The 26,399-nt window shown below is 42.0% G+C and overlaps 1 protein-coding gene across 1 annotated transcript in view; it reads right to left on the reverse strand.

Annotated features, from left to right (window-relative positions):
* Positions 1-26,399, reverse strand: part of stk32c (serine/threonine kinase 32C) — a 101,003-nt gene that overhangs the window by 30,842 nt on the left and 43,762 nt on the right. Inside the window, exon 3 of the mRNA XM_080481058.1 lies at positions 9,388-9,539. Within this exon, the coding sequence (XP_080337184.1) occupies positions 9,388-9,539 (152 nt within the window). The remainder of the gene's footprint in view (positions 1-9,387; positions 9,540-26,399) is intronic.

Consider the following 26,399-nt stretch of genomic DNA (forward strand, 5'->3'; position numbering starts at 1 on the left):
GACAATTCAAAAATGTTTCATCTGTGGTAAAGCTGTGGACACAAATATAGTTTAGCGTATAGTCTGATTCTATGAGCACCTCAGCTACACTTTGAGATAAATAATGAGCACAAAGAAACAGATGGTCGGAAAAATGCCTGGCAGTTTTTTTAAGGTCAAGTGAGAGTCGGTACTGTCAGAAACCATGAGGAGGGCACATGGAGATGTCCAAGAAAGGACCACTCTGCAGCAGTCACCCACAGCTGAGAAAAAGGAAGGTGAGCAGGCTGTAAAGGAGAACAAGGTGTGGGCTGAAGTAATCGGGCCACAGTGACAAATGAGCGCGGGGAGGCCGGGAGGAAAGAAGGAAATCGAGGGACAGTGTGAGAGAAAAAAAAAAGTAAAGAGGAGAGGAGCTTGTGATCGTGTTGGCCTGAGCCGGTCTGCAAAGTTTCATTGGCCTATATAAAGTAGATGACTGGCTGGAGTCGGCTGCGTGACTCAATCACAAGACAAAGTCGCGTGCTCCTCCTCTGAGGATTCCAACAACAACCGTGTGATTGAGCGCTGCCTCTCCTCTCGGCGGCATCCAACCGCTCGCCTTAGGACACCTCCGCTGGCCTGCTTTCACAAGGTACACTCTGAAAGCCATGTCCTATAAAATAAAAAAGTTCCTCTTTAAAAGTAGTTTGTGGGTCAGTTTACTGAAACTCCTTCAAGGTTGCAAGTCGAAGGTAAAATAATCCCACGAAGCTCAATTATTTACTGGAGAAACTGACTCCTGCTCTGTTAATAATTCCATATTTCACCTTTTATGAGGATGATTTAAGGGCAAGCCCTCCTCGCAGAGCTTGTTATAACTGCTGACTCGGGGTATGGAGGCTAATTTGTTCCACAGTCTCCCAAGGCGTTGTTCCATTCAGGCCCAAAATCAATATCCCTAATGGAGGCAGAACAGGATGGGGCTCATCCATCCTCGCCACTCTACTGGCTCGCTTTGTGATGAAAGAATGGACAACGCTATGCAGGCACTATGTTCTTCTTCCGGATGACTCACCCATTTTGGTTTTGCAACCTTTGAAATCCTTTAAGATGATCCCAAGGGGCACTGGGAAGGCTGTAAGTCTTTGATGACAGTTGAAACAACAACAACCACTCCGGCCATCGCTGCCATTCTTCAACAGCGCTGCGGCGGCGTCTATTTGGTGGTGATTTACTGGTGCGCCTCGGGGCCCTTGGAGAGAACGACTGATGCTATTTGAGAGTGATCTGTTGTGATGTAACGCTTCAAGGCAAAAACATGCCCTCATAATGACGTAATATACTCTATAGAGCAAGAGATCAGATTCGCCGCTATGCCCGGCTTTCTGGGTGGGCCGAGGTGACCCCTGTGCTTCAGGGGTTCCAAACATCCCGAGAGGAAAAAAGAAGTCTGTGTCTTCTCGTGTGTCACAAATCCTTACGAGGATTTATGTGGATTTGGTGTGCACAGCAGATGATAGTTAATTTTTCCTTCATCTTGGGGTAATCCATTCAGTCAACCCTCCACTTGTACGCATCACTCGTGTGGCAAGGAAATGGTCGCAGCAAATTTACCGTCGTGGGCTGCAAGCTTGACATTCGCCCAGCTTAATACAGTTTTTTTTTTTTTTCCCCCTCCCTCCGAGCCGATGGGATTCGGTGTGGGCTTTTACGGTGTGGCGTCTAATGAAATTTTTCTCACAACGCAGAGGGACCTGTTCGAAATCAGTGCAGGGACTCGACACGTCTCTCAATGAAGCCCCCCCCCCCCCCCAGTGCTTAGACGTGTGTAGGTACGAACTGAAGGAAACCTTACAAATCCCCTTAGTCTGCATATCTCTTTCTTGACAAAATAAATCAATGCCAAATACTTTCTTGGTGCTGTCTTGTGCACCCCTCCTCTCGACTGGATGGATCCTCCTCTCTCCGTGCGATAGTGGCAATCATTGCTTCCTTTGACAGCTGTTTGGTGGATTCTCCTGCCTTCTCTCTCGTCTGCGGCTGCCTCACTTTCAGCTCCTTTCTGGCACTATATCAATAAAATCACTCCTGTGAAGCTTCATCAAAGCTGCTACGTCTCATGGGTAGTTTTCTTTCCCTTCTTTTTTCATTTGTATCTGAAAATAGGTAGTTCCCAACAATCCCATTTGGTCCACTACACATCCATTAATAACGTACCCAAAGTAGTCAAAGGTCAAGTGCTGGGAATCCCAACTGTGGGATCTGGGGGTGTACTGGTTAAACATCGTTCCCATGCAGTGAACCAATTATTTTCTGAGTGGTTATATGAGCTGCAAAGGCAAGATGAAGCAAGCGTTCTCATCAGTCCTATCTCATTAGCGGCCTGGCTGAGATGTCTCAAGGAGCCGACAAATGAAGCATGCGGCTTATGAGATGCACACAGGTATGGGCAACAAATAACCTGCGCTGCTGCTGTCACGCACAGATGCTCACACAGTATTTCAGAAACTGGGGCAGAAATAAGAGAACTTACTATAGAATTCAGCAAGAAATCAATTTTCTTTATGGCTCAGTGTTCTACTCTCTACAGCTTTAAGAGGGAGGAAAAAAAATCTTTCCTTCTGAAGCATTTTTTTTGTACAGAAAGCGCACTCATCACAGCCAGACTTTAGTCCCCGAAGATGATACCCAGAGCTTACTTAATGAGGATGCGAGTAATTTAAACTATATATCTGGTCATATTTTGACAGCACATCTGCTTTATTGAGCAGAAATACAGTATTCTAGCAAACATATGTTGGCCCTTGTTTTATTGGCAAGTCGATACATCTGAGTGCAGCTGTACCTTCTGGCACTTTGGTTCGTAATCGTAAGTGAAACTGCTCACAAACATGGTGGATAAGTAGGTAGTAGGTCTGTGGACACGGATTGACTGCAAGGGAGGCGTCACTGATGTGACCTGGAGACTAAAGGCTAATAAATACCACTGTGTCTTCAGAATGCATCGGGTAGTACGTAGCTTCTACGCATTTCCTTCAGCCCTGGAAGTCTGGTGTAGAGGTTGCACGTGCAGGTTAAGTAGTTCACCGCCATAACACTAGGGGGAGGTAGAAGGCTCGGTTGTAAAACTGCATGTAACTTGTTGGTAGTGTTTGTTTTCCGGTCATAATAAGTAATTATGACCAGCCAGAATATGCTGCCCTGCCCCTGGACCTATGTGTGATGTTCACTCTTGAATCTAACAGTGCTTCTCCAATAAAGTCACCTGGATCACATGCCCCAATGACATGATAGAGTGGATCAATCAAATCACAGCCCTCATGGTGTACTGTTACAGCCCGCAGGCCGTACTGTCTCACCTCCACCTCTGTGTTAATGTGTTGCTTTTGCTGTGAAAAACAGACAGGAGGTGCCCTCACAGACTTCCTCCTCCTCCTTGTTCTGATGTGGAGCGTTCGGATTGGAGGATGTCGGCTGATTGCCTGGGTTCCGCCCACCAGCTGGATACCATTTAAACCGCTCCAGCAGACTCCTCAGGTTGGCTGTTGTGGGATGTGTCTGCTCAGTCTGCCTCAGGAAACTTTGGTGTGTGTGTGAACTGTGCTCCACTCTGGTCTTCGTGTTTTGATTTCTCGTTAAGTCTTAGATAAATTCAACTTGGTCAAGCAGCTTAGTGAAGGTACTAGCTGCTTTGTTTTTGAGTCACTTAGACATTTTTGTTTGTGTTGTTGAGCAAACCTGTTTTGTTTGAAACCATAGTTAATGGCCTTCTAGAGTAGAAGCTGCCTGTTTGTTTTAGTTAATCAGTCTTTATATAGGTAGCCATTCGGTACTGCCACCTTGTTTTCCCCTTTTGTTTGGCAGTATCTGTTTGGCCCTCCCTTTGTTGTACTTGTTTTAGGTTTCTGTATTAGTATTATAAACCCTAGAATTACCAATAAAACCCTCACTTCACCCAAATGCACGTAAGATCTTCGTGCATATTTAGACAATTTAGGAGGTGCGTGTCGAGCAGAGGTGGTTCGTCTCAACGCATACCCTCTGTGTATGGAGTATGAATTCAAGTTAAAACTTCATTTGTAGTCCACGAACTGTGCAAATGCAGTGAAATGAGCCAAAGATGGGACAATTACTGTGGCGTCCAGCCGTCTGTTTCATCTAGTTGGGTTTTTCTTAGCTAAAGCAGAGTACACCAGGAATAGACCATGAGACAATTTACAGGACAAACACGGAACACACACTCTTTCAGTATTAACACACACAATGACACTAAATATAGTCACCACCTCCTCAAGGAGAAAGTTTCTGGAGGAAAATGGATGGCGTGCTGAAAACCCCTGCCAGCACAGAGAAAACATGCAAACTCCACAAGGAAAGCTCAGTCTCCTACACAGGCATCCACTAAATCACTGAAATATCAATGCTTGACGAAAACACAAGATGAATAGTTTATCCATTCTTCTTACAGATCATATTTACTCAAAGTGTCCAGAACATCATGAATCTGTGGTACATTCTTTCCTCCAGTCCAGATATAAATGAACTTTCACAGATTCCCATCATCATCAGCTGCTTTGGTTTTTCAGTTTCCCTGACAAAAAGCCAATGCACAAGCTATTCCTCTTTATAGTTTAACTTTTTATTGAACGGTTTGATTTCGATGAGGGTCCCAAATGCACCGTTTTTTCATGCGACACGGACATGGCGGTATAAATGCACCACACATGACGGAGCTCTCTGGATGATCACATCAGGGGCTGAGTTGTGCTCAGATGAAGGCTGACCCTGTGCAGTTTAGAGCTGATGTCGACAAGAAACAATACTGTTTATGCTCCTTGTGAAACATATGCTCAAGTTTACATATGCTTCAATTTAAGGGTTAAACTCACACATCAGGCTTTTCGACAAAGTGCCGGTGATACCAGACATGGATTAACTTGGTATTTTTCAAAATGCTTGTTGGCAAATTTGCTAACTCCACAATAAATGTGATCTTAAAGTGTGTCTTTGGCAATTTGTATTTAACTCGTGATCAACTAGTGACCTTTCTGTGTTGTGCTTTGCTTAAAAAAAAAAAGAAAGAATTTAAATGCCACAAATAACAAGAAGCAAGAGACAAAAAAAAAAAAAGTATTTGTGAGATTTTGGTAACCTGTCTCTGGTGGGTTGAGACACATCTGGTGAGGGAAATAATCTGACACACACACACACACACACACACACCTGAGTTCAAGGTCTCACACCATTGCAGCTGCATCCGGCCCTGATAACACAGCTGGCTTTACCTGGCATATCACACTTGTCACACAGCTTGACGGCAGGCGGCAACAGCCTGTTGATAACGCCTCCTGCTCCCCTCACCGTGAGGCTTTATTTTTTTCTACAGATTTGACAGCTATCAGCCTGTACTTTTTAAAAAAGCTTCCCAGCCAGAAGGGGGAGAGATCTGAATGAGACACTGCTGTTTCGAAAAGCTACGATACCTGATTCCTGCAACGATAGCTTATACAGAAACTACAAAGCACTGAGGTTTGGTTCGGATTCACTACCACTAAAGCACTGAGGCAAGTTAGATTTTCAAGTTAGATTCTATTGGATCCGCTGATGTAAAGCAGACGCAGATATATTTCTGTCCTTAAAGGTCCAGTTCCTTCCCAGTCACAGAAAAAACAAGACATACAAGATGGAAAGCAGGTCCAAGCACCCCACGCAATTCAGAATGAAGCAAGAGCTGCCAGCCAAGAGCACTGCTGAATAAGGCTGCAGTGTTCTTAGTTTTTAGGTGGAGGTTTAATCAACACATTTGTTTGCACGGCTTAAACGCCCACGAGCAGAAACGAAACTGAAGAGAAAGTGTCAAGATTGCTACCAAATTCATTCCAAAGGCAATGAAGGAGGGGTTCTGCACCAGACGGTACAGCGTCAACCTTATGAAGATGGAAGACTACCGAAGAACTGTGGCAAGTTTTCAAGGATGGTTAGACGGTTAGCTACTATCCAAACAACTGGAGGGACTACTTTACGGCACATACAACCTCGACGCAGAACTTCCAGGGGGAAGGAACAGCATAGGCTACACACTGCCCCATGTGGACTGTTTGTATACTGTGTAGACCCAAGTAATATAAGCCACGGAGTGCAGCCCTGACTTTCTAATGTTTCTCACATCATAAGTTAATTAGAGACTGGAAATATTTGGTATTTATATACAGTCCACCATGGCCTTGTTTTCTACTGAGACTTATTTCATCATTTTAATTCTTCTCGGTGAGATTTTCAGATGCTTCCAAGTCTAATTGGTTACTGCAATTTTGAATGCGACAAAAAATTCATAATCGACATAGTCTTCAAATTGTGTTTATTTTTTATCATTTTTGAGAAAATATCAACATGTTCAGGTTTTGGTAGTGATATAATGAATCAAATGTAAAGTTTCTGGTGCATCTCGCGTGAGATCAGATCAATTTGGGCCCCTGAACTAACGCGAGTTTGACATCCCTGCTTAAACACTTCCAAAACAAAGGTGAGCTATTCTGTCCCTGAACAAATCTCATGCAGACACACCGGGATTGTTCTGCACAATGTACTGCTCATGATGTGAAGCTTTCAATTGAGCTTTATAAACTGATACTGGGTGCAAAACTTACTCAGGCATCATCAAATATGCATTTTGGGGGTTTTTTTTGCAGAAGACTACAACCATCCAACTGAGTCAGTTGCAGTGACTTTTATTGTGCAAGCGATGGCGGAGCATTAGTAGTAAATGTGGTTGCAACAAATATTTGACCACCTCCAGAGCAGTTCGATCAATCACAATCCAGCCTCAATGCATTTTTATTTGTATTTAAATGTGGCCAGTCACAACTTCATTGTGCATTTGTTAGCCAAATGTTTTCCATGGTTGACCAACTTTTTTTTTTTAATGACAGAAAAAGTGTGAAGCTGTCCTTCAATCTGATAGATTAGATTAGTGAGGGCAGATGTTTCGAAGGGACTCCGTCAGTCACATTGACAGAAAATAAGAAAGTCGAGCTGTGATCGCACAATAGTACATTTTATTGACGCCTGTGAACCAGTTCTGAAAGCAAAACTCACCAAAACGACTTGACTAAGGTGAATCAGCAATGGTGAATTGTTTAGCCTTGAGATCACGACTGTTTGCACGCGTGAGGCTATGAAAAAGTCAATACACACAAAATGCTGTGTGGGACTGACATAAGCTTAAAAAGTTGAAAGCTGGTTGGGTATACGGTTGCTATGTCCCCGCAGTGAGATCGACAGGCACTCTGGAGCTTCTTAAAACAAAAAGAGGAGGTGTGAAAAGTCTGTTTCCCATTTAGCCGCCAATGAGCGCATTTGTCACTAATGGGCATCGGAGAAAAAAAAAGTGCTGGGTCCAGAGTGTGAGAGGAAGAGAGCGGAGCGGCACACCACATGGAAAACTAGAACACAGAAGGCTTTGGCAGCGCCGCGCTCCTGCGGGGAATTATAAAAAATACACACAGCTACTACTGTACGCTCATTAAAAAGCCCTCAGTTTGTTCTAGTGGAGTGTCTTCTTCACGAGGAGAAAACATCCTGCAGACTGAACCTGAACCATTCAGGAACCCCGGGACCCGACTTTGTCTCGGCTCATCTGCACGCCCTCCACACTTAATCAATTCGCCACAGAAACTGTGAATAACTAAATTCTGGCGATGATCGCTCTGAGCAGATAGGCACACGCGCTATCCTTCCACCAATTACAGGAGGGGGGGGTAAAGTGCTTTGTGTAATATGCCGTGAATGGCGTGCCAGGTCCCCAATTACATTTAGAAATGTGTCCCGCCTGGAGATGAGTGTTGAATAATGAACGCAGCCTCCATTTCCACATATCAGACTCGAGGGAGGACTCAGGTCATTTCAAAACGCAGTAATTATCAAATATGTGCTTTGTGGGCTCCCAGTCTAAATTAATATCCAGAAATAGCTCTCCTGTGCAAATTGTTTCTTAAGGTAATAGCGGTTTGTTTCTGCAGGGGAATTTGTTTCAAGTGTGAAAGGCACGAGATTATAAATTAATGCAGTACTGCTTTTGTGCGACAGATGGCAACAGTGAGTCACTCTGGCATCTTTACGTGAGACAGTTTTTGATAGTTTTGCTAATCAGTTTTAAGAAAAGCCTGGTACGGTATCAAATAACAAGAATCAGTTTTCATTTATTTGTCCCTGTGTTTTACTGAAGGCAAAACGTGACTTTTCTGAAACGCTGCCACTGCGACTGCGCGCCACGCCTGTGATGAATAGTTCTTCTGCATATGCGTGAGTAGATGGATAGTCACAACATTAGCGGCCTCCAGAGTGTTCATTCATTCATTCATTCATTTAAAAAAATAAAATAGAAATCCGACTTATTTTTAAAACGTTGCTTTTTGAAAGTGAAAGTGAAACAAAAATGCAAAAGTAAGTGGAAAGTGAAGTACTTCATTATCAGAAGAACATTCAAACTCCACATACAACTTACCTTCAAACTTAATCTGGACCAAAACTTCTTATTTGACAGCGCTAACAACAATCCACACATGCGCTGCCGGAAATTTCTCCCATAAATATTTCATTCAAAATCGTCTCAGACCTTTTTATATTCGTTCCCCGACAGAGAGGGAGTCTAATTGGGACAGCACTCACAATCGTTTTGTTTTAAAATGCTCTCTGAATACAAGGTATACCAACTAAAACTGCTTCTCTTACAGTATTTCTTTTATAACACACAATAGGGACAAAAAAAAACTGTAATATTGATAAAGCTTGTGATTCTTAAAACTAAGCCTAATATTTATAAAGATTTTCCCAGCGTGCCTCTGTACCTCCGACCAAAGTCAACTTGATTTCTGGAATGTAATCAAATAATTTAATCAATCGATGACTATGTTTAACAATGAGTTAATTGCACAATGTTAAGTCAGTGAATTGTGAATATTAACACGTTTCTTCTTGTTCAAAATACTTTTGCTCTCTTGCAGAGCATGAATGCACAGTGCATGGAAACACAATTAACGTAATCTGTCAGTTTTTTGGCGATACGCATGTCTGATATGGCGATAACTATTAATTTGCAATGTAAAAGTTTTTTTTTTTTTTTTATCTCTTTGTATTGCACATGATGAATGAAGCGCATGCACAACAACAAGCAGGATATTAACACCAAGCACATGAATCAGGCCGGGAGGGAAGCATGCACCCGTCTATCGGGGATTTCCTAAAAGGTGATCGTACGCACACACACACACACACACACACACACACACACACACACACACACACACACACACACACACACACACACACACACACACACACACACACACACACACACACACACACACACATAAAGCAGGACGACGCACATCAGACCACACAGAAAGTGTAAAAACATCGGATAGTCACCAGAGATTAACTAAAAAAACATGTTCAATTTCCTGAAGGATCTCAAGCTCTCTAAAGACGTTTCGGACCTCATCTCTCTCTATGCACTGCTGTTTGTTCATGTACTTCATGGCGTACATCTTCTCTGTGTCCCTCTTTTGCACGATGCATACCTGCAGGAAACAATTACAGAACAGAGAGAGAGAGAGAGAGGGAGGGGGACAGAGTAAACACATTAGTACAAGGAAAAGAAAAAAATACATATTTAGACACTTTGCACATCCGATTTGGACGCGAATTTGTCAGAAAATAAACAGGGCTACATGGAGGCGAGGGACAGGAGCGTTGCATCACTGCTCAGGCGTCTGAGCCAAGTTTCAGGCTTCAGAAACGCGGCCACGCTGGCGAGCGAATAAAAACATGTTTTCAAAATAGCCCTCAGCATCCCTCAGCTGTTGATTTAATGCCGCCGCCGGGACGGATCGCCTTTACCGACGTGTAAAGTGCTGACGCGCCCTGCAGCGCTAATGAACTTTGGTCTCCAACACAGAAGTTTGTGGCGAGCAAATCACCTCATTATTTATTGAGTAACACGGTTTGTGGGTTTAGTTTTTTTTTCTGGCCAGGAAGTGGCTGACAAAGGTCAGGAGCCTGGGAGGCTGTTTGCAGTCGTCAGGTTCACTAAAGAGCAAAAATAAGAATATGTGCCTAATTTCCAGGCAAAAACTCAAGATAGTCTCGAAAAGGTCAGATTGTTTTGTGTTTTGCTCTCTCATGTAGAGTATTCCCAATTGGTTTTGAGAACCTTTCTTTGTGAAGTTTGGATATTGTGTGTGTGTGTGTGTGTGTGTGTGTGTGTGTGTGTGTGTGTGTGTGTGTGTGTGTGTGTGTGTGTGTGTGTTTGAAAAACGACCAGAAATCAGAAAAATAGAGTCTCGAGTTTGTCATTATCGTCTCCATCATATTATCACAGTACTTCTGTAGAGCAAGATCAGCTTCATGGGCATGGACATTTACAACATGCACAATGACAAAAATAAAAGAACACATTAACTCTAAAAACTGCAAGATAAGGAAAGTTGAAGTCACCAGAAGCTGTCCAGCTACAATTTCATAAAACCCGGATTACTGTATACTGTATATCTTATCCTGTATCACTCTTAAACAGGTTTACCTGGTAGACGAATCATAACGAGAGCTAAAATGTCGTTTCAGTTTTTTGGGCGAAAACAAAAGAGGGAGAAACATGTTTGTCATCCTGTTTTCTGATTGAGAAGAAATACCAATCCGGAAAAAAAACAAAGAAAAAGTATGGCTACAAAGATGTTATTCACTGTTTTCAGTTCCAACTATAACCTGGAACAGACAGATATTTTGTTAAAAATGTGATATCCACATCAAAATAAAAGATCATCTTGCAGTTTGAGGAAATGCTGCATGATCGTAGGTGTTCCTAATGTTATGGCTGATCAGTGTAAATGTGTTTAGTTTAGTTTTTATCTGTCTTTGAGGGGGGTTCATTCATTCATTTAGTTACCGTATATTCTGCTGCACTGATATCAGGCTTTATCGCTGTCATATCTCAGTATTAAATCTCCCCACAACAGGGATCGCTTCAGGGTATAGATGTGCCAATCAATACCACACATGGCACGTGCATTTTTAAAATAGCCACGAATCTCTGCTTTAACACGTCGTCACAGACTCCGGAAGATGGCAGGGTTTGGTCTGCAGGACTGAGGAGTGGGAGGAAAAACATCGACACAAACATATACTGTACAATAATATTTCACGTAAACAACGAGCCTGGCTTTAGTAACCTGGGATTAAGAGAAATGTGGAGCCTCGTCTGGATTTCTAATGGTTTGCTGCTTTGTTTGTCTGCTGGAAGTTTGTGTTGATTTTCTTTTTGAGACAGGAAGTGCAGCGCAGGGCCAGCAGGAACATCATTACTCATCCTTGTAATACATTTAAACTGCGCCTGCTGTGGTTGGGAGCTCCGGTGGGGGGTCAGGGTGGAATCTGATTACAGACCACCTGCATTTACAAGCGTGCGTTGCTTTTTTTTTTTTTTTTTCTATCTTAATTTAATTTGGTCCCCCCAGCCTCCCACCCCAATAACCCGACTTCCAGAGCGCGTGTAAACATAACTGCTCTGAAACCCTCACCAGAAGACAGAAATTGCACGATCACTCAATGTCGAGCTGCATCAGGGCTAAAAGCTGTGCTTATGACTCCGGCCCGGCCCTCCAGCTGGCCCTGCACGTCTGCTTGTTAGAAGTTGGAGTTGGTTGTACTGCAGCAAGCTGAACGCCTGCAGTTGTCATGGAGAACAGCATCAAAACATCAGAGGATCCAAATGGAAAGAGAAAAGATATTATGTGTCTGTGATTTCTTTTACTGGGAAAGACAGTGGAGCAGACACAACGAAACACTGACTGATGGGTCAGCGATGCAGAGGGCGAAAGCTAACGACCCCACAGAGGAGCATTAACATCAAAGCCTCGTAGTGCTGGTAAATGTGTGGCAATGTGAGGAAAAAGGGTTCTCCGTGTGTGTGTGTGTGTGTGTGTGTGTGTGTGTGTGTGTGTGTGTGTGTGTGTGTGTGTGTGTGTGTGTGTGTGTGTGTGTGTGTGTGTGTGTGTGTGTGTGTGTGTGTGTGTGTGTGTGTGTGTGTGTGTGTGTGTGTGTGTGTGTGTGTGTGTGTGTGTGTGTGTGTGTGTGTGTGTGCTTTTTCAATGTGTTTTGCACCTGAAAGTGGACTTATTTTTCTTCAGAATGAACACTGAAGGAAATAACGAAACGTGTTTGTCGTAGCGTGTTTGTGTCGGGCTGCATGAGGCTCGTAGGCTGAAGTGAGTTTGGCATTGGAGCAGCAAACTTCGAGGAAGGCAGTAAAAAACAGAAAATAGGAACATTGGCTCTCATATGCTGGCTCTCATTTCTAAAAAGATACTTGTTAGTCTGTAAAGTAGCTCTGAATTTGTCATTGGAATTCCGTTTCTGGTTAACAGGAGTTTAGTAACGGCAGTTTCAGCGAACATTAATGCTCGGGGCTGCACGGATGTGTCGTGGTTAATATTCTGGACTCGATGCATAGAGGGTTGCAGGTTGGAGTTCGGGGCCTTTCTGATGTCTCTACCTTGTCCGAGTGTGTGTGTGCGCGCGTGCGTGCGTGCGTGTGTGTGTGTTTTTGCTCTGTCCGAGATGAATCCTGCCGTCACCTCCAGTTCGCTGGCAGCGACTCCTGCAGGCCTGAACTGGATGAAGCTGTAGAGAAGATGGATGGAGGGACTGGTTGCTCATTACACAGTTACTGAATAACCTACCAACACAGTGTCCAAACTCACCGTGGCGCAAACTAAACTGGTGGAAGAAAACAACGCCTCAGTTCGTTTGCAGGACAACTTTGGTGCAGTTCAGTGACAGACTGAAGAAGCACCATGTCCTCGGTGAAGTTTGTACCTGATGTGCACAATGGAGGAAATCCTGCTGCAGTTTTGACTCTTGTACATTTCATAGGCTGTAAGTGATTCTTGCCTGTAAATAGAACTCTACGATCACAAGTCACATCAGCTGAGTTTCCTATGAAATGTGAAAATGTAATTTTGACAGCAGCAGAGAAAATGCCATCTCTCACAGCCACCCAGGATATAAAAGACCCCACATGAGATACTACAAATATAGATTATAAATATAATAACATATAAGCGATTGATCATTTTGAGACTCGACAATAGAGCATAATGAACCAACTTTGACACTGCTCGCTCTAATACACAAGAGAAAACACTATACTGTATATTCCACCTTCTGTGTGGTGAAGACCTTTGTGTATAATCTTTTGCAAATTGCATATTGGTTTTTGCTAAATTGAAGCATCCACAGAAGCTCTTCTCGCAGGTTTGGTCATTACAGCCAGACAGATGGCTGGTTTACGCAGCACTCCAGTGCACAGCAAAAAAACCAAAAAGAAACCAACCCCAAAACAACCCTCTCCGATCGTCATTTTCTCATTTGTTGACTCTTTAATTTCTACAAAATTGCCAATAGGACGAGTATTTCTCCATCACTTCCCTCCAGATGGATGTTTGTGCAGCTGTGCAGATGCAAGCTTTGACATTTTTCAACAAAATGAGCCTCTGAAACGAAAGTTTAAATTACAAATACGGATGGAAAAGAGTTTCTATGGCGGATTTCTTTGCAGCAAGTCATCCCCCCCCCCCCCCCCCCCCCCCCCCCGCACTTGATTTAAAGGGAAGGAAAGAAAGGTTTGAAGAAACACCAAGTCAAATGAGGTGTTAAAATACACATTACGTGAGTAGTGACAGGAGGAAAGCCATTACCGTGCAAAACACCAGCTACTTCATTGTGCTCACGGTTTCCCCTCCAGCACAGAGCTGCAATGTCTGCCAGCAGTGACTCGCCGGCTTCTCTTAGTTCTACCGCCTGGATCTATTCCAAGTTCAGATTCCCTCTACTTCTGTCACTTCCATCAGCTCATCACAAGTGAAGCTCATCAGACCGGCTCCTTCTGCCTCGCCGAGTGTCAGACGATACTGACGGAGGCCGAGGCCGGCCACACCGACCGTCCTCCCAGCGCCGCTGACCTTTTCTTATCAGCTTCAGGGTTTTCAAAGCTGCACGTGGTGATAACTGTGACTTTCTTCAAACTGACTGTTGGTGGACTTGACAACAGGAGTTGGCACATTTGACAGGATGTGGAGGGAAAAGACGACTCGATAATGAAATGTTAAAAAGCATCAAAACGAAGCTTTGGGTATTCTTCACATTGTGGATTTCTACCAGAACAACGATTTACAACAAAACTGAAGATTAGATGTGAAGTGAGAGGATGGTGAAAAGATGAAGCCATAAAAACTGAAATTAAATCAAAGTAGAGGTTAAGCTTAGGCCTCGTTTACGTTTAAGTAAAAATACATCGTTTTCAGGTTTTCTATAGAAAGGTTTCATGTTTACATAATGTTTTGAATATGATGTCTGTTGACACAGAAACGGCTGAAACACTGAAAACGATGTAGTTTTCATGTTGGGCCACAAGTTGGTGATGTTTGTTTTTGTAATGGAAACACACACACACGTGCACAGACAACAATTTGCTATAAACATTAACAATGGAGAGTCCATGGACAAAAATCTGGACGGACGATGAAGTTGAATGGTTTTTTCCGGGTGACTCTCAACTATAAAACCACCCAGTTCCAGGAGACTATAGACTCTGAGTCATGACTCTCTGGAGGCAAATGTTGTTGTTATTGTCCATCTACTCGCCTATGTGCAGAAGAATTATTTACTATGACCGTGATGCGTATGTGCAGAAGCAGTGTTTCAGAAAAGTTGTATTTCTCCCGTTTCCATGGAGACGGAGTCGGGGCCTTTACAAAAAGTTTTGTTGTCATGGAAACGGAAACCCTAAACAATTTAGCATTTTTACTTGAAAACATTGTCTTGTTTAATACTCTTTTTTTTTCTTAATTCAAAATCCAGACAATTGAGCATAAAAGGGGATATTTCCCTCTCCGGCCTAATTTGGTGGTCATTTTGTCTTTTTGTTTTGGCTTCCTGTGATATGCAATTGGATTTAAGCTGCGTCTTTTTTGAATTTAATGAATTGGACCAGTTGAGAACTGCACTCTTGTACCACCTTGTGATTAATAGTTAGAAAAATGTATTTCACCCTGGTAATGTATGCAGCTTCTTACTTCACAAATAGATGATAAATAATGTTTCCCATGTGTTAATGTATGTCTAATGGTTGTGATGTCAACACTACTTAAAATGATCACGACTATGCTTTTGTCTATAATTGTGCAGCCCGGCTGTGTGTGATATTCTCCACATTATTGTCGCCATCACTCACTGCTGTCCATTGGTATTCATGCCACATAATAAAAACTCCCACTATGACACCGCCGAGGAGATAAAACCCAAACTAGGTGTTCAATACAAACATTTTTTAAAAAAGCCTGAATTTCAGACGGAGAAAAAAAAACTAAATTGCCTTTTACCAGGTTAGATCCACGCGTCCTGTTATCGTATTTCGAGTCTCACTATCACTTCAAACAAACCTCATATCTCCCTTTCTGCCCCTTTTTATGAGCCTTGGGCAGGCTGCCGTGCAGCTCCAGGCCCTCCCTTTTTCCATCGCTCGCACTGAGCTCTGAACAGACCCACTTTCTCTCAGCCAGGCCAGCCTGTGCCATCTGCACAGCGCTGGAAGGTAAATACACCCTGTAAAGAGACTTTTCCAAACAATTCTTCTGCTATTAAGACAAATGAGTCTCATCTTTCTGCTGGAGTTAAAAAAAAAGGAAAAAAATAGAAAATGAGAAAAGAGGTTTGAATTTAGAGACAGTAGCTTTCAGCTCTCTTTGCAGAGTTGTTGAGGAGACGCTGGAGGGACTCTGCCGTCAGCCACAGTCAGCTGGGATCGGCGCCAGAGCTTTAAAATGACCCTAAAACTTTAGGTGACACTCAATGAAACACTCAACCCTTATGGACAAATAATTTTCTTCTCACTCCTGTGTTATGGTTAGTTTGGAAAAAAATATATCAGGAAGTTATGAAATAGCCAGATAAAGCATTAGAGCTGTATAATAGATGGATGGACGGTGTATAGAAGTAGAGTAAATCTCTCCAGAAAGCTTAAAGCCGCCACGCTCTCCATTCACCTGACGAATCAAGTGTCAGTTCCAGATAAATGAGCGACAGATGAAGACAACCATCGTATCCTGATGAGTGGAATTCACTGGTGGCGAAACACCATTACATTTGTTTTCTATTAATGACATCAAACACAATTTTCCAGGAGATGTGACCTGCTCCGCTGACAGGAGTGTTTCAGAGAAACGGTTCCTGCGCTCGCCTCCATCACCACGCCGCTATAATGACTTTTTTTTTTTTATCAAATGCAAAATGTTCACTGAAGTGGATGATACTTTGTATTAAAAGCAGGATTCACACAACAGAATGATAAATGGATGAAATCTAATTACTCGAATGACGAAAATGATGTTAAAATATGTAAAAAGAAATCTCGGGGTGGAGATGGTGATATTGGAATAAAGTAGCACTCATTTCATGCTGTCCTCATTCTAAATATAAATATCTATCGTAAGTCTCGTCATACGGTCTAACAACATCCCACTCCGTAAGTCCTCACTTTTATTGCCACCCGTTGTTCCTTTGATGTCCTTCAATAATGGAGCTTGTGTGAAGCAAGTTTTTAATTTGTGCTCATTAATCAGCTCTAATCGCCTGTCAAACACAATTTCAAAATGCTGCAAATCGTGTTGAGAATCTGGGTCATTTTCACTCAGTGATGTTATTTTTCATGGTTTTAATACCGGACTTATGCAGCTCGTGTTGGCTGGCATTGCCTCCATGCTGCTTGAAACGACATATCTGCATTTTTCATGAATACTTACAAGTAAGATCTGAAGAGATCTGAGCAGCGGTCACACTATTTGCTCCAACGCAAGGATAAATACAAACGGTCTCAGTGTGAAAACTCACTTGTCTAAAAGCAGCTAAAGCCTGTTTATTCTGCACCTGTCCTCATTCGTCACCTACAGCTGTAACCTTCACTACTGCTTGGCAAAAAAAATAAAAAATGACTTTTCATCCTTTATTTTCAGTTTGATAAAAACCAAGTTCCAACACAGAAACAAAGCTGAACACATTAGAGTCAAGACCTGCACAAAAATGGTAAAAAGATCAAACTATTTCCAGATTCCCAGGTCCAGATGAACTTTAGTTTCTCTGAGAGGCAGTTCGTGACGCAGCCAGCAGTAAAACATGAATAACCGAGACAAAATTTGTACATCACACATACATATACAAACAGCTAATAAACAGACCTATATCAGTGGGAACAAGAAAAGTTCTGTAATCTGTTGGATTCGCACGTTGGTCGTGCAGCCCAGTCGTTTTTCAGGGTTTTGCTTCTGTACAAGTCAGTCCAGATTGTTGTTTCATATTTTATCTACACTTAAAATAAAACTTCTTGTGCCATCAGTAGGATCACATTTCTCTTCAGTATTTTGTGTCAAAAATGATGGAGTAGAATTCAAAATGCCCAAAACACAACCCCCCCCAAAAAAAAGACCAAATAAAGTTAACAACTCTCTGCCGGGGAAATGTTGCTTGAATGCTCGGGAGCTTTGTGCTTGGGATTCATCCCACCAAATAACAAACACATTGACATCAAATACTCAAGTATTGTGTTTATCGGACCATAAGTTGCACTGGACTATATGTCAAAGAATGTGTCATGAAGAGGAAAACCAACATAAGTCCCAAAAATTTACAATATTAGACAAGTATGCTGTGTAAGAAGTGGCCATTGTAACTATAAGAAACTCATTTTGCATTGATTCACTTTTACCTGTCAATACTGCTCTGACTTTTTTGCAGCAGCATAAACAGGTATTCCATATTTTAAAACACTGCATCTCCCAGACAATCAGATCTCACATTGTCGGCCGTCTTCCCCTTTATCACCAACTTTATCTGGAATCCTCAGGAGCCCGTCACCACAGTGAAATTATGACTTTTTAAAAAGGATTTATTCATTTATTCATAGAGTATATTAGCAATTCAATGTATTAGAGCAGTTTAGTACAAGGCGGGGAAAAAAGAAAGTAACAATTTTGGGTGCGAGAGGTGTGAGGCCGAATGTTTTGTGAGCTATTTGCATGTGAATGGAGACATTTTCACCCAGATTGAAATCGGCGGAGATGGAAGATTTAGGCCACGCCGCAGACACACGCAGAAAGCGATACCTTCGGAGAGCGTTTCTCTAAGAGCTGTAATGCACGCTAAAGTGTCACTAATTAATTCTGTAACATTATCTCCAAAATGCTAATGGTCAGCCCGAGTCAGCCCAGCCCAGTCCACACACACACACACACACACACGCGAGGCTTTTGCTGTTAAATTCTAATTTAGGAACACCTGCTATTCAGATCGTCTTTGGATATTTGTCAGAGATAAAGGTCATTTTGTTTTCTAACTGGCAGGGTGGGAGCTGAAAGGCGAGTCTGATGACGGTGCCAAGTCGTCGGTCCAGCTGACGGTCTGTGCATCTGGCGAAAGAGCTGGCTGATACTCTGGCACGCTGACCAGATCACACTCTGGATTCACCAGCCTGAAGACAGCATGACTCATCCAGCCGGACCAAAAAAAAAAAAAGATACTGATTAATAAACAAGTTCCAGCCTCAGAAAAAGCTTCATAATCGCCACTATAGTAATTGGTCATTTTAATTAACATTCATTTGAAGTACTTTGTATGGTCTTCAATCACAGTAAACGTTAAAGTTAATAACGTATTGTTCTCTATGTGGTTTCATTACAAAAACAAAGGGCGCCGACTCATGGCCCTACATGGAAACTACATTGTTTTCAGTGTTTCTGCCATGTCCATGTAAATGGACATCGTTTTCAGAACGTTGTCATGTAAACGTGAAACTTTTCTGAAATAAAAATGCAAAAATGAAGCTTTTCTTGGAACGGTGCATTTACAGGACCTTAGTGAAGGGCTTATAGTGAAAATGCTGCTAACAGTTTAAAGGTCTCTTGAAGTTTTATAAAAATGAATTACATTTCTTAAGGATTTAATCCACCTCGAACGATGAGCTTTGAAAGAGTAGGAATAGAAAAAAATAAAATAAATGTCCATTAAAAGCAGCTCTCACTCCTGAAATATTTGACATTCGTTTTTATAGATTTTTAATTGTCTTTTCTGTTAGAAATTCATAATTTTTCATATCATCACTCACATTTATTGTTTCAAGAATGATGTTAGCGCTTTGCAACGCTTGAGAAAATGATGCTATATATTGTTATTTCTTTGATGTTTATGTACTTTATTTTTATACGGGAAGTCTGAAGAGACTCACTTTGGCAAAACATTAGCTTTTTTTTTTTTTTTTAAAGGACATTTCAGGTAATTTGTATTAGGTTCAGTTAAGAGTGGAACAACCGTGAACATTTTCAACAAAACAAGTATTTTTCAAGGTAATTATGATGTGTTGTTACTGCTCTGGCAAATTTTATTTTATTTTTTAATTAAACTGTGGTATATTTGATTTTTTAACTTGTGATTTTGATTAGTAAGACTTTTTTTGTTTCATTTATTTTTTTTCCTATTTATATGGTAAATGCTAACTGTTAGAATAGCTTTTGGTGGCACTGGACAATAAGAGTTAGTAAACACAATTTTCATTATGTCTTATTTTGACTGTCAGGCAGTCAAAATATTCTGAAGATACTTTTCACGTGGGATATTACATGAAAGCATCGCCTACAATTTGTAGATGTTCCAGCATTTCCCTTCATTTCCACAGATTTCTCTCATATTGGAGATGTGTAACTTTAGAGAAACTTGTTTAACCACAGCTCCGAGTGTGCCGCTGTGTTTTCCAGCCCCTGTATTTACATACAGAGCGTGAGTGATGCTGGCTGTTCCAGTCCAGGTGGCAATGAATTCAGCGCCGCGGCTAACAGTCGGCTCTTTTCTCATGCACCACAGAACTTGAATGGCGTTGCGGTTAATGAGCAAACACAATCGGAGGGGAAAAACAACGAGCCGGGTCCAGAGTTGACGCTCCGCCTCTGGATCGCACGTCTCCGGACGACAGCGCTTGGCTCGGGGGCGAGATGCTGTCACAGCGTTTGGCTGTAATCTCCGACCACCAGCTGCGCGCTGCACCTGTTTATCTCTCCAGAAGAGAGCTTTTCTGAGGTGGTCAGACACACATGCACATTAAACATGAAGGTGGGAGCTATTGATTCGTGGGGAGGCGGTGTTGGAAGTACAGATGTGTTTAAAGGCAAAGACGAAGGCACCTGAAGCCACAGATGAGAGCACCTGTCGACAGAGGGGCGCCAGAAAGACCACCTCACCTCACCGATACTCACTGTGGAAACTATTTATCCATGAACAATGGATACAATGGATCGGCCAATGGCGAACTAAAATTGCCCATTGTAGACAAAGTAACTTTATTAAACTACATTATTAAAGTGTAATCAACACAAATGACAGAATACAACAGTTGGGTAAATGTGTGTTGTAATCAAGACCACCTAACAGGACCAGAGCATCCCAAGACCAAGACAAGGGGATCCCCAGACCAAATCAATACCAAGACTTTAAGGGGCTGAGGCCTTAAAAAATGTGCTCTAAAAACTGGTCTCGAGTACTACTGGGTAGGTAAAGATCTTGTCTATGTACAGATGCATTGTTTTTTGGGGGTATTTTTATACTGAAAATCCAGATACATGGTTGAGTATCATTCTGCAACAGTGACAAATAGGAAAGACATTAGAGAAACATATTTTGACATGGGAAATCTTCATTAAAAGAGACTTAAATGTCATAACTGAAACAAATAGGCTATAATTAGGACCAATTCATTTGGAAATAAAAGGGAATAGTGGACATATTCATTTATTATGGATACAGATCAGCACTCAATAGATTGCGGTTACATTTTTTTTAAACTGCTCTAGAACATTATTGACAAGTTATTGACTTTATTGTATTTCTGACATTACTGGCTGCTACAGTCATCGTTAATAGTTTTGAACTCCAAAGCATGAATCAGATAAAATCTTTTATCCGTGTTAAAAAAGCAGAGTAGCTTATAAGTTTGTTGTTTCCTGGAGGTAACAACGTCTACAGGGTCGACCAGGAGCCGAGCAGCCACACAGACACGATCCACCAATGAACAACACACTGACACACCCCCGCCACTCTAAAGCAGTCTTCAGTTACTCCCTGAAATCTTCTCAAAGGTTTTTAAGTCTCCCTAATGAGGCAATGCAGGCAGCAAAACTAGCAATAACTCAACGGCAACTGATTAATAATTCAATGATTTGTACTCATGGGATCATCGGGCACTGGCGGTGAAAACTGGTCAGATTTCACAGACATGCGAGACAATGAAAGCAAATTTGTTCTGTTTTCTCACGAGTTCATTCAATTTCTTCTTCATTGTGGGCTTGTGTAGTGAAGTGATTTCCAAAGTGTGGGCTGCGGCACACTGTTGGCCCCTGAATGTACTAGCAGTGGACTGTGAGAGAGATGCATTCAAATTAGCTCACAAAAAGTTCTCTTATTTTGGAAGTGAGTTTGGAATAACTCAGAAATAATTTACCAATGAATATTTCAATTGAAAAGTTCTTTAAAAAAATACTTATCTTATTCTGTATATAACATAAATGATGCCTTTTTCTTCCTTGACGTTAGTTCCCCGATGACCGTAAAACTACACCTTGCATGTACTAAGTGGGCAACACACTTCAACAAAATACAGTTTTTTTGAAAAGAATGTTTGAAGAAAATTCATCTTAATTTGATCACATTGTGGATTTCTTTCAGGCTAGTTTTTGTATGTACGTCCCCTGAAATCTTAAGATATGGATATTTTTAGTTTTTTCAATTAAAAAAAATAAATCCACTCCAATTTTGACAATACAGCTAAATTTTAGACTTTTGTATGGGTACTTTTAAAGAATACAGCATAAATGTAAATTGTTCAACCTTTACATTCCCTTTAGTAAACCAAAATATCTATATGCTTGCCATAAATGGTTTAAATACCATTTAATTGGCCCCAGACTCCAAGTTGCGTTTGTGGATCAAGTCGCCAGAGGACTCTCGGAAATCCATAAATAGAAGCAGCCAAATTCACACACAGACTGAGAGAGACTTACCAACTGAAGCACATAGTAAATAAGCAGCCATTTTAATATATGGATTGTGATTGCAGTTATAAGAGCGAATGCATTTGCGCGTGAACTAAAAGTTATTTCTGTGACAATATGCAATACTCTATAACTTCCTAAATGCATTTTTAATTTATTTTTGGAGCAATCTGATGCTATGTTTACACAACAACAATGGTGGACATGCTTTGATATGCTTGGACCCACTCATTCTGGAGTTTCAGCTCTTTTCCATTCCCTTCTTTGCAAAATAAATCCCAAAGGTTTATCTTTTGTCCCACAAATTCACATCTCTGAATGTGTAAACAGTTTGGATGGTTGCAGATGAGTGTTTTTGCTTGTTTGTTGACCCACATGATGGTGGGTAGTGCTCGCCCTTTTGAGGACAGTATTTCAAGGTGAATGTTGTTCCCGAGTATGTTTTTCTCCCGCAAACAGTAAAATAAAAAAACACTTCTTAGAGGTTAATTGTTGACACTCCGATGGTGCTTGTCTGTCTCTCTCTGCGTTTGCTTTGTGATGAACTATCAAGGGAGAAGATGCAAACCGTGTGCAGCCCGGACTCGTTCGTGAAACCATGAAGCAACAAGACGCAAACAATCCCCTGAAACTCGATGTGGCCCGTGTGCTGGTGTGACCCCTCTACTGCGGAGAATAATTATATATTCCACTGAGATGATGCAGGCGGCGATAACTCCTACCTTTTCTACCCAGTCGTCGCTGCATGAGTGGAGGATGTTAATTCAGAGGGTCACTGGATAATGATTTCACGGGGCACTGGAGAATTCGCAATTAAAAAAAAAAAAGATTCATTATCTCGACCAGAAAGCATTCGATTTGGGCGGGGAGAGAGGAAAATGTTTCTGAATGTCACCAGCATGAGTCCGGCGTCTGTATTTTCATGCAGGTAATTCTTTTTGCTTGGTTTAATTAAACCCAAGGGGCGCTTTCTGTTTCAGATTCATTAAAACTTCACCTGGACTCGGGGTGCCCAGAGGTCAGAACACAATAATAAGCTCCATGTGAGGCAACTTCAAGATGAACAGCGCTTTGAGGCCGGAACCTTTTACCTGAATCCAGAGTTATAAATTCACCTCTGGAGAGAAACTAGTGGAGCAGGGTGAGACTGACAGGCCTGTAGGGGAGCGCCTGGAACTAGGCTCAAAATAGGCAATGGAGAGTTCATTACTACCCTTTAATATTGTGCTTCATCCGTCACTGAGGAGAGATTATGCCCTACAGAGTAACACTCTCTTAGTCAGGCCCTTCACAGCATATGCCTCAGACATTCATGAAACCAGTAAGGCAGTGCTTCGTATGAGAAACCAACGGGCCAGAGCGTCGAGTCCCTCTGAAGGACACCTGGCGTACAGTAGCAATTGAATCTAATGGCAGTGGGAGTAAACCTTGGCACCAGCACTCTGCGGAGTGAATTATGTTTTCAGAGGCATTAAGAAATGATTAATGGTATGTAATAACACAGCTGGACTATGTAAGATTATATTATATGAGAATAGAGTATGTAAAGGTTGTGGGTTGTCACTATGAGGCACGCTATATCAACTAAAGTGTCGGTCTTCAGCTGTTAATCATGGAAATTAGGTGTTTCATTCTGTCAGAATGAGGTCAAGTTGCGCCCCGTGCAGGCTGCCCATACAAACATTAGCGTGAAGGGCTCATTGAAATTCACCATAGGTCAGCAACAAGACGCACAAATTAATTTCTTTCCTCCTGCATGTTGGCGAGTGGAAGCGTTTAGAAGCCGAAGCAACACAAAGCGCCGGAGCGAGGTCACCCAGCACTGAGGTAAAAGCTACCAATGCTCCACTGATTCAATAAATGCCGTTTGAAAACTACTCTGGCATTTATGTAAACACTAAAAGTTTGAGCCGGGAGCTTCACGGCGTGAGCCCACATGGCTGAGCAGCTGCATGCAAAGCTAATATCTTAATTCCCGGAGCAGGATGCAGTGGCAGGATGCAGTGGCGTGAAACATGCCGCCACAGGACTTTGGAGAAGAGTGACCGATCAGGCTTCTCTATCCAGCACTCTGAATATGGAATAAAAGAAATGGAGCAACAACTCTCCACAGTGCCAGCATTGCACATTTAGTGTAGATTATTCAGTTGATCATCCATGATGTGAATCTTCTCCTACAGCACACCGCAGGTGTTCTCCTGGACTGAAATCCAGTGGCTATGGAAGCTTTCTGAGACAAGTGAACTCATCGTCATGCTGTACAACAGATGTCAGGGACAAGTTGAGCTTTCTGACGTGGTGCGTTCATGTGCTGGAAGTATCCATCAAAAGGCGATACACTGTGGCGATGGACATGCTCAGCAACAATACTTAAGGAGGCTGCAGCGTTTTTAAGAAAAATCTCATCCACATGGATCCTTGGTTTCACGTCGTTCCATCCAGACTGTCACCCTACAGTCTGAGGTTTTCAAGTGGGAAAAGAAAACTTTCATTGAGTTTTGGTTTTCAGTTTACATGACAACGGTGCTCGTAACCACTAAAAACAAAATTGTATGTGTGTGTGTGTGGTTTCATTACAAAAAAAAACCAACAGCGCCATCAATTCCAGCATTTCTGCCATTTCCAGGGAAACTGACCGTGTAGACGCAAAACCTTTCTGAAACAAAAACACAAAAACGATGCTTTTTTACTTGGCGCGTTGCGGTGTAATCAGGTCCTGAATGTGACAGCAGACACCGAGACCCCTATTGTTTGGTTTCGATGAGCTTGTGAGAACTCGAGCTTCAGTTTTCTCTTCTTACCTGACAAGAGTGACACCCGGGGTGATCTTCTGCTGCTGTAGACCAGCAGCTCCAAGGTTCATCGCGGTGAGTGATCAGAGACATCCTGCTTGTATAGTTTGATAAAGTCAGTCTGTGTCTTACCTATTTCCCTTATCATCTTAGCACTGGCGATTATTTTCTCCATTCTATACATACATTATGTAAATATAACAGACTCATGGACTTCAAAACAAACTGTAGAGAAGTCATTTTTTCAGTGCTTTTTAAAGCTGATGGTATAGATGACACAGCAAAATGCAGATTTTCTAGTCTCCCTCAGTGAGAGGTACAAATTAACAATGTGCGAAGAATCTGCACTAAACTCAGTTGAAAATTCAAAGGACAGTGTCCTCATTAGTGTTGGGAGAACGTAGGCAAACGCAGTCGGAATGAAAGAAAGGCGAGCAACAAAGTAAATAATAGTAAGTAGGAGTATACACAGAATGATGGCTGAATACCATTTAGCAGATTAAGTTTTTACTTTCTGGCTCTCTGCCATTATAATATAACGTGTGTGTGTGTGTGTGTGTGTGTGTGTGTGTGTGTGTGTGTGTGTGTGTGTGTGTGTGTGTGTGTGTGTGTGTGTGTGTGTGTGTGTGTGTGTGTGTGTGTGTGTGTGTGTGTGTGTGTGTGTGTGTGTGTGTGTGTGTGTGTGTGTGTGTGTGGTCAGTGTTAAACTCTGCACAGTAAACTGAGAGATGCTCAGGGTGCAAACAGAATCAATAAAAAGACAGATTGCTAGAAACTATCCAATACAGAAATGTAGAGATGTGTTTCCAAAAAAAAGAACACGTCAGTAGGTGAATGATATATATTTACATCTCACTCATGCAATAATTCAATTGTTACACTGGAAGTTGTAGTGAAGCCATTTATAGCCATGCACATCCATGACGTTGGGTGAGGCATGAGGCAAATCAAGGTCATCAGTCTATCGTCCATGTAGCTTGGCGAATCCCTCAACGACACTCGACTTAAAATATTTAGTTATAGACAAATTAAAAGAAGGTGCACATAGAATCTTCATCTATAAGATCAGTCACTCATGCCAATTCAGCTCATAAGCATATCTTTGGATTGTGGAAGAAAAAACATGTAACCCCCCCCCCCCCAAAAAAACCCTCCTCCGTCCGCCTGCAGGTTGCAAACTGGAACATTCTTGCTGTAAAGTTACTGTACAAACCAACAGACACCACATGCACACACTCAAAACTTCCGCTTCTGAAGCATTGGCTCCAACACTGCAATTAACTACAGTTTGCATCATTGATGTCTCTGTTATTTGTATTGCAATTTGGTGTACAAGGTGTCAACAAAGGTAAAACAGACCAATGGCAACTTTTCAGAATTCCGTCCAGGGATCTTAAAACGTCACGTACGTCCCCAGCTCACTTGCACACAATATCTTCTGACTTGCGAAAAGTGGGAAATAATATTTTTGTAAAACAGAAATAAATGAATCGCCCTTTGTAACTTT

This window comes from Lipophrys pholis (assembly GCF_963383615.2).
Source record: "Lipophrys pholis genome assembly, chromosome: 15".
NCBI classification, from domain to species: Eukaryota; Metazoa; Chordata; class Actinopteri; order Blenniiformes; family Blenniidae; genus Lipophrys; species Lipophrys pholis.